The sequence below is a fragment of the Ursus maritimus genome, unplaced genomic scaffold (assembly GCF_017311325.1).
Source record: "Ursus maritimus isolate PB19 unplaced genomic scaffold, ASM1731132v1 scaffold_7, whole genome shotgun sequence".
NCBI lineage: Eukaryota > Metazoa > Chordata > Mammalia > Carnivora > Ursidae > Ursus > Ursus maritimus.
The window spans coordinates 40,052,643-40,062,133 of NW_024426885.1; the positions used below are offsets into that span (position 1 = coordinate 40,052,643).

General features: G+C 44.3%; 1 protein-coding gene across 1 annotated transcript in view; it reads right to left on the minus strand.

The window, feature by feature from the left end:
- The window catches only part of WDFY4 (WDFY family member 4), a 282,866-nt gene that overhangs the window by 201,825 nt on the left and 71,550 nt on the right, over positions 1-9,491 (minus strand). Inside the window, exon 13 of the mRNA XM_040624184.1 lies at positions 6,315-6,408. Within this exon, the coding sequence (XP_040480118.1) occupies positions 6,315-6,408 (94 nt within the window). The remainder of the gene's footprint in view (positions 1-6,314; positions 6,409-9,491) is intronic.

Sequence of the window (9,491 nt, forward strand, 5' to 3'; positions counted from 1 at the left end):
AATAATAGTAAAACACCAGTTGAAAATATACCTAAAATGTATTATCTTCCATTTACTATTTCCAGATTTCTATATGCCATGACCCAAAGTCCTAGGAATACAGACGCCAAAACTAGAAGAAAAGGGGCACTTGTCGGGGCGGGGGGTGGTATAATGGAGCCACCATCTGATGAGCAGATACTGTGTGCCAGGTACTGTGCTCAGTACTTTACAACCCTACTCTCCACTACTTTTCCCAATGGGAAAATATTATAAGGGGACACTGAGACTTGAAGATACATCAATTTCCTAGGGTCACACAGCTAATAAGTGTCAGAACTGGCATTCAACCAAGTCTTACTCCAAAGCCCATGATTTTAACATAGTATGATGTGCTCATAAGGAAGGGAACTCTGATCTCATAAGTGTCCTAAACTGATGGTGTCTAAAAGTGTTTTATTTGGTGGGCATAGTCTGACTTTCCTTCTGTTTTACTGCCCCTATTTAAGTGAAAGTGCCTGTGGGCAGGAGAAGTACCCTTCCTGACAGCCACAGACCTCACCACTCCCTATTATTTCCACCTATACATTTCTTTGACCTTCTTGGCCCCAAGACATTGAGTTTGCAACCCCTGTGGTCTAGGCCAAATCTCAGTAGCCGACACTGAGGTGTGGAGACTGGAAGTAGCCTACATCAGTCACAGAACTAATTGGGCCGGACGTCTTCCCATACAACTTTAACTTCTGCTCCATCATTCTACATCCACTGCATTTTGCTTTGATCCTTTTTGTTGTCCTGTGAAATTATGTTTATTTCCTCTAAAAAGTAAACTGGATTTTGACCAGGATTGACATTTTCCCGCTTAGCAACAACAGGAATGGGGGGAATGGGGTTTCAGTATGAAATAGCATAGGATACATAAAATTCAACATATTTGGAATTTCTAATGTGTCATAATTTAACAAAATGAGACTCCTACTTTACCCATTTCCTTGTTGGAGGAAATGGCTCTTTTCAAATAGCACGCCCTTACACAATGCTACCAAGGGCTATTAATGCTGTCAATATTTTAGTTATTTGAAACCCATATGATTAGTTCAATGTGTTTGAAATGCAGGCTAATTCCAGAAAATGGCACCCTTTTCCAAATCAAGAATGAGTTGATAGACAAATGCAGCCCAGAGCCCAGTCTTTTCTCTGTCCCATCAGACTGCACAGGACATTTCCATGGCAGTAGAATCTGGAACACAGCCAACAGTGACTCGCAGTGCCGGCTGACTGTAGGTCACAGTCTCTCTAACGCTCAGGTCTGATCATGGTGTTGCTTTCCAATAGCCTCCCATGGCTACCACGTCCATACAGGAAAAGTCCCTTAGCACAGAGCCAGGAGGTCCAGGAGCCTGGCGTCATGGGCATCCACCACCTAGCAACCGTGTTAACTCTGTCACTCGACTTCTACAAGTTTCAAGTCCTCATCAGCAGAGTGGCAATACTGATACCCACCTTGCAGGGTTATTATAAAGATTAAGTGATAAAATACAGAGTTTCTGGCAACTAGGAGCAGTAGTTCTACCATTCAGCAAGTGTTTCCCATGGTGTAGTGTACGTTTTGCTCACCACTCACCATGCTAAGGACTCATTCATTTAATCTTCACAATAATGCCACGAGGACAACATTATTACCCCCATACTACAGCAAAGAAAGTGAAGGCTCACAGAGGCTTCATTTCCCATGGCTGTGTGACTGCTAAGTGGCGGAGCTGAGATCTGATGAAATTCTAGTGTCTCCAGAGCCTGAACTCTGCCTCACATAGCAGGTGTTCACATTAAGACTGGAGTCTCGTGATGATGATGATGATGATGATGATGATGATGATGATGATGGATGGTAACCCAATAAAGTTCAATTCTCTTAGCATGGTGTTCAGCGCCCTTCATGGTATGGCTTTGGCCGGACTTTGCAGCCCCACGCACTGCCAATCCACATGGTCTATCCTAGCCCAGCTGAACTACTCAGTCCCCAAATGGACATCGTCACGTGTGCCTGTCTCTGTGGATGAGCCTCTCCTCTTCCCTCCCTCCTCTACCTGATCTGGCATGGGCATGTCTTTCCTTTAAAGCCTGGTTCCAGTGTCCCCAGCTCTCTGTGGCTTTCCCTCCCCTCTGTCCCCAAGGCCCAGTGGGCAAACCTCTGTTCTAGCCATGAGTGTGGTCTTACTGTCTTCTACACTCCTAGGCACTCTCAACTCAGTCTGTGACTTCCTGTGACATTCGTCTCTGAATCCCCAGTGGCATCTAGAAGATGCTGAGTAAAATTATTCACAGGTGCACATGTGTCACACTGGTGGCTCCAACACAGTGTGAGTCCCACCTCTGCTAAACTGGATCTGGCTTCCCGCCCTCTGAGTTACGGTTGTCATGAGCACAAGCAAATACCCCGCTGCTAGGAACTGAATAAAGGCCGCAATCCTGATGAAAGCAGAGTGATGCCAGGGACCAGAGAGGACAGGTCAGAGTTCCAGCCCACAGCCACATCCCTACAGAAAGACCCTTGTGGCTGCTGAGCGTGCTAGAAAGGGAAAATGTCTTCTTTCCAATTAGTTGTTTTGTTCTGAGGCCAACTTAGCTTCCAGAGAACTGAGCTGGACTCCATTTCTGCCTCATGCTTAGGACAGCAACATTCACAGTTCAATTCCCACAGTCCAATTTTAATACCAGTGATGACACAGCTGGTTTATCTTTCCAGAGCAGCTCATGGTGCTAGCATTTTGGAAGGGGGAAAGACACCTTTTGGTTATGAGCAAAACAAATTTCATGTGGCCATAATTAGAAATAAATCAGACCACCCATATACGTAGTTATTTAAGTCATCACTCCTGAAATGACGTCTGTACCTTGGAAAGCCATCAATTTCTCATCCGCCAGGAAGGAAGAGCATCCACCAGGTAGGAAGGTGGCTAAGAGCGTTATGCTGGGAACCATCAAGCCAACCAACAGGGAGATGAGGGGAACTCACATTCCATCTTCTTACTAACACTGCCATCTACTGAACCTTCCCACGCCAAAGATGCGGTCCTGCAGTCCTTTTCATTCTAGCATTTTCCTGTGTGGTCTCGTTTCTCATTTGATTTACTGTTCTATTGATTGCTATGAGGTTTCCCACCCCCCCTTTCAGAAATTAATTACTGTAATTATTCAACTTTTAATAGCTGCTGATTTGGCATCTGCGGAAAATATTCGAGAAAATGCACTACTACATTTCATTTGCATTTTGAGAGACAGTGAGGGAGAATTAGACTTTTCCTAAATTACTTATTGTGACCTGAATACCAAATGGAATTCTCATTTGCATACTTAATGTGTCCAATTACCATCACAGAGGAGTCGAGTTCCACTCCATACACTAATGTGACAACTCCGAGTGTATCTGAAACTCAGGTTCAGCCATGCAGTTTCCATTCACTAGCAGTGGACAGACAGGCCACCCTCTGCTCTATATCACTTCATCGGTCATCACTGCAGTGAAGTTTAGCACGACATACCCATCAGCAACCATTTGGCTGCTAAGGCCACCTAAACCACTGGCTTCGTTGTTCTCATTCCAAGTACACTGCATGGCTGGAAATACAGCGAAGGAAACCAGACATCCTTACAATGAGGCTACTGCACCTGGAAAAATGTACTATGCCAAGAATTCATGACCTTATATTCTGCAAAAGCTGCAAAGGCGAGAGACCTATTCATCAAACACACCTTGATTTGGGGCCCAGGAGTGAGTTCCAGACCTCCCCTCATCAGCTCCATGACCGTAAGAAGCTACACAACTTTTTTGAGCCTCAAGCACCTGCAATGTGGGGAGATTCTAGTGTGCTGGGATGAGCTGTGACGAATATGGATGAAACAACATGCCTGGCACAGAGGCAGCCCTAAGGGTGGATTAGTGTCCAAAGTGCTCCGGGCAGACCCTGTCTTGAATGTCAAGGTAAGGAAAGTAAAGTCCCAGACTTGAGACAACTAAATGACTAGAAGACATGTAAAGAACTAGAAGACACTTTATTTCGGGGTCAAATATGTTTATGTACCAGCTGATGCTAAAGGCCAGTAGGTACTAGTCTTAAAAGATGACCCCCGACAATTCCCTCTGTCCTATACACACACGTAACCCCTCACAACAGTAGCGGAGGCATATGGCCCTTCCCACTAAGTCTAAGCTGAACCTGTGACTCACTTTGACCAACAGACCAATGCTGTGGAAGCAACAGCTTATTCAAGGCCTAAACCTTTGGAAGGCCTGGCAGCTTCGGCTTTTCTGTCTTTGGGAGCCCTAAGCTACTGTGTGGCTTGTGGGAGAATTCACTTGGAGGGACACAGACGGAGGCCACCCACACCACGGGCACCGTAAGAAAGAATGACATAGTTTAACCGGGCAGCATTTTGTTACACAGAAACAGGTAACTAATAAAACGATCGAGCCCATTTTATTCCAGCTATTGCTTTTCTGTAAATGTTGAGAAATGTAAGTGCGTTCCATTTCACTATGAGATGTGTCTCTATTCGTTGGTTTGATCATCACTTCATCATCACCTTCCAGCAAAGGAACAGGAACCAGAAAAAAGATTCTAGTTACAAAGGGATGTTGAGACATGGAACCAGGTCAGTCCTTTTTTGCAATGTATGAAGCACTACAGAATTTCCTTGGTGAAAACAGTCCCCTTCCTTACACACGAAGGCTTTTGCTGCCCCGCTCCACTTCTCTCACTGATTTTGGTGGGCTTGCAATATTTTCTAGGTCATTGTCATTTTCAGGCTGTGATTAATAACACCACTAGTGTTCATTTCCCCTTAGAACCTATCACTTCCTTTTTAAATCCTGGACAGAACACAGCTGGACCTGCAACCCCGGCCCCTCATTCTTCCTATGGAAGCCACTGCTGTGCAGGGGAAGGACCAGGAGATCTGCCACCAGGTAGGACCACATTTAATACCGGGTCCACCAACTGGGAATCCTTCAAAGTCATTTACATTCTCTGAGCCTCTGTTTCCCCGCTGGTTAAAACAAATAATACTCCTGAGAAAACTGCTAGGAGGGCAAACCACGAAAGGGTCCAGCGCCACACCTGGTTGCTCAGTTCAATTCATTTCCTTTCATCTGCACTCATCGGAGCGTGCACTCTCCAGGTTTTCCTCAACAAGGACTGTCTTGTTTTGTTACTCAATCCTTTCACCCTACAATGGAGCCCTTCGTTCTGCCAGGACAAGAACTTGGGGGTTGTCTTTGAGTCTCCCTCTTCCTATTCTCTGGACTCATTCATCTCCAGGTCCTGAGATTCTGTCTCTCCTCTCTCTTTGCACTTGCCCAGACACCACTGTATCTGAGCTACCTTCAATGTGGTACCACAGACATGGCTTCCTAACTGCTGCCCCCATTCCCAGGCCATTCCCCATGCAACAAACAGAGACAAAAACCTGATAGAGTCATCCTCTACTCACTTGAGAGGCTTCTTGCTGCCCTTGGGACAAAACTCCATACTTAAACAGGGCTCCAGCCTTCCTGTGCCTGCCCCATATGGCACATTTCCCACTCTCCCCCTTTGCTCCCACCCCAGCCGCCTGCAGCAGGCTCCTTCCTGCCTGGTTAATTGCTACTCATCTTTCCGGGCCCTGCTTAAATGTCACCATCTAGGAGATGGCTTCCCTGACCTCCACCCCTTCCTCTAAATTAGATTTAATCAGGTCTTCCCCCACCTCCATTCCCATTATTCTTTCTCAGCATCCTGTTTTTCCCCCTTATAATCACTTGTCACAATTTGTAATTGTATATTCATTCGTGAGCTTATTTATTTAGTCTGTCTGCACTGGCACCATCTCTTGGTCCCCATGATGGACACAAGATGCACGAACAGTGTCCATCTTGTTAGCCCAGCATGTCCTGTACAGAGCACCGAGCCACGATCACAGCCAGCACCTGCAGGATCAATGACTAGATGGGGGGGTGGGGCAAAGGACTTCTGGCCCCACCAATGCCCACTGCTGTCCTTAGAACCCAGGGCGTGCCTCATGAAGGTTAAATCATTTCAGCTAGTTTTTGTTTGGTGGTTGTTTTTAGAACGTCACTTCCCCAGCAGAAATGACCTATTTCAAGTGGCCTTGGAAGGAAGGATGGCAGAACTCAGTCAAGGGTCCCAGACGTTCTAGTCTCCCCAGCAGAAGGTGCTTTGCAAGGGTGGTGCTAACGCAAGGTACTGAGGGCAAAGGCAAAGAAGAAGTCTGGCCCGAAGGAGCTTAAATGATCAGTCACGTGAAAAAGATAAATATGTGTGTTCATCAGCAAGTACCTGGGGGTGGTTTGCGTGGTACAACCGAGGCAGCAGTCTCACCATGACGCACAGGACCCCGGGGTGTGTGATCACAGTGTCCCCTTCATCCGCCCTGCAGAGAGAGGGAAAGCGGGATATCAGATCTGAGTTTTCTGGTCTCTTCTGCTTTTCATAAACCTTTCTGAATCTTTCTCAGACAGGCCATAATACACATCCTCAGTCTACCACTTATTATCTGTATAACTTGAAGTAATTAATCTGAGCCTAATTTCCCCCAACTGTACAGTGGAACTCACAACACCATACTTCTCTCAAAGAGATAGAATAATGCTTTTGGGCCCTGGGACACAGTGGCTGTCTCATAGTTGATATTCAACACAAGTTAGTTGCCTGGTCTTCTCCCCTTCCCTCCAGACATAGAGGAGATGGAGAAGCTCTCATTTTATGTTAAGCACATACACATACGGGCTTCTGGATCCCTTCAAGATGGTGTAAGCACACTCTACTCTGCCCTACCCACTGAATGTGACTCAAAACTCCCATAGAGCACATAAGCAGCTCTCTGATGACTCTGAAAAGTAAGTGGTAGCAGAGAAGGAAACCAAACCCAAAGCACCATGCAACTGGCATTGAATTTCCTAGGGTGTCCCCCTCCAGAATTCCTTGGTATGTGCTCACGGGGGATCTGAAAACAGAAATGTGCGCCACGTGCAGACAAGGACAGAGCACCAAGAAAACATCTCTGTTTCTGGCCTGAGGAACAGGAAAGAAGCCTCCTGAAGATCACAGAGCATGGATGAGAACCCCTGCGATTTTCTTTGTTGGGTTCCTTCATTCTTTCTGAGCCAGACTCCAGGTAACCTCATAGCGGTAGCAGCAGCCAGGCAGGTGTCTGAATATCTGGGAGAAGACAAGCCTTCTCTCTAACCAGAAGAACTACGGTTCCAAGAGTGTAGGCAAAATCTCCATTGTTCTTGTCTCTCTTTTTCCTTTTCTGGCTTGTCACCAGAAACAGATGCAGTGGTAGGAAATACATGGCAAAGCAGGGAAACTAAAGCCTCGGCTTCATGGACAGAGGAGAAGGAAGAGGCCCCTGGGAGCCATAAAGTGTTGGGGAGATGATGAAGAGGAGGAAGCTTAAGAAAGTTAGACTATGTATTAGCCTCTGGGCTCAATTCTGAGCTCTGTGTGTGGATCTGACCCTAAATCACATTCCAGAGGCTTTGAGAACTGAACTCAAGGGTAAAGCATCACCCAAGACTGACTACTTCATGAAGCAAAGAGAGAATAGATCAAATCTCACTGCCAAGTCGGTGAAACCAAACTAATACTGGAAACATGGTCCACAGAAGGTGGGTAAGAACTTGCAGACTGAACCTAACCTGGTCGATTGCCTGCTAAAACAAGATAATCAACATTCTCCAGACGTCAAAAAAAGCCAGAGTTCCTAACATTCAAAATGTCCAGGGCACAATCTGAAATTACTTAGCATAGAACAAATCTGGGAAATCTCAATATCTCACCCAGAAAAAGATAATCGACAGATGCCAAGCCTGAGGTGACCCAGATGTTGGAACTATCAGACAAAAACTTTATTTTTTTTAATCAGACAAAAACTTTAAATCAGCTGTTTGACCACACTCTAAGGGGTAAGGGTGACTATGACTGAAATGAATGAAAAACTAGGAAGTCTCAGTAAAGAAATAGGAGTAATAAAAAAGAACCAAGTGGAAAGTTAAGAACTGAAAATACAATAACAAATTTAAACATCTCACCAAATGAGAACAATAAAAGAAAGATAAGAGAGAGTCCATGAATTTAAGGATAGATCAGTAGAAATTGCCCAATCTGAACAACAAAAAGGAAAAAGATTTTTTTTTTAAGATTTTATTTATCTATTCAACAGAGATAGAGACAGCCAGCGAGAGAGGGAACACAAGCAGGGGGAGTGGGAGAGGGAGAAGCAGGCTCATAGCGGAGGAGCCTGATGTGGGGCTCGATCCCATAACGCCGGGATCACGCCCTGAGCCGAAGGCAGACGCTTAACCGCTGTGCCACCCAGGCGCCCCAAAAGATTTTTTTTTAAATGTAAGAAATCCTCAAGCTCACGTGTAACGATACTAAAAGATCTAATATCCCATTGTAGGAGTTCCAGAAGAAGAGAAGGAGTGTCGTGTGGGGGGAAAAAAAAAGTTCAGGAAGCTTTTAGCCATTATTTCTTTAAATTTTAAATTTGGTGCATACAGAACCTTAAAAATTCAAGAAGCTTAGCAAAACCCAAACAAAAGCAACAAAGCAATGTCTGCCCCGGCACATCATAGTCAAACTGCTAAACTCTAACGACAATGGGAAAAATCTTGAAAGAAGCCAGAGAAAAACAACACATTACATACAGGGGAAGAACAATTTGAACGACTGTGGATTTTCTCATGAGAAATCAGAAGGTATAGGCACAACAATTTTAAAGTGCTGAAAAGAAATATACATAATTTCATGTCCAGCAAAACTATCTTTCAGAAATAAGGACAAAATAAATAGATTCCCAGATGAAGGAAAACAAAGAGAATTTCTTGTCATGATTTTCTCTAAAATACTGAAAGGAGTTTTTCTGCTGGAAGGGAAACAATAACAGAAAGAAACTTGGTATTTCAGGAATGAAGAAAGACCAAGAGAAATGGTAAATATTTGGGTAAACATAATAGAAGACTATATCGTTTGTTAAGTTCTTAAAATATGTATTGATGGTTGAAAGCAAAATATTATTAGATACAACATGTATGACAATTACAACAAAAATAGCAGAGAATAAAGGGATCTGCATAGAGGTAAACTTCCTGTATTCCATTTGATACTTAACAGTAGAATGTTAAGTATGTACACTCTAATCCTTAGAACGAGCGCTGAAAAAACTAGACAAAAAGAGAGTCAAAAATTCAATAGATAAATTCAAACTGAATACTAAAATCTATTCAAATAATCCACAAAAAGGTAGGGAAAGAGAAACAGAGGAACAAAGAAGGGGGAACAAAGAGAAAACAAAAAATAAAATGGAAGACCTAAGTCCAAACACATCAGAAATTACATTAAGTAAAAACTGCCTACATATACCTTTTTTTTTTTTAAGATTTTATTTATTCATCTGACAGAGACAGAGACAGCCAGCGAGAGAGGGAACACAAGCGGGGGGGGGGGGGG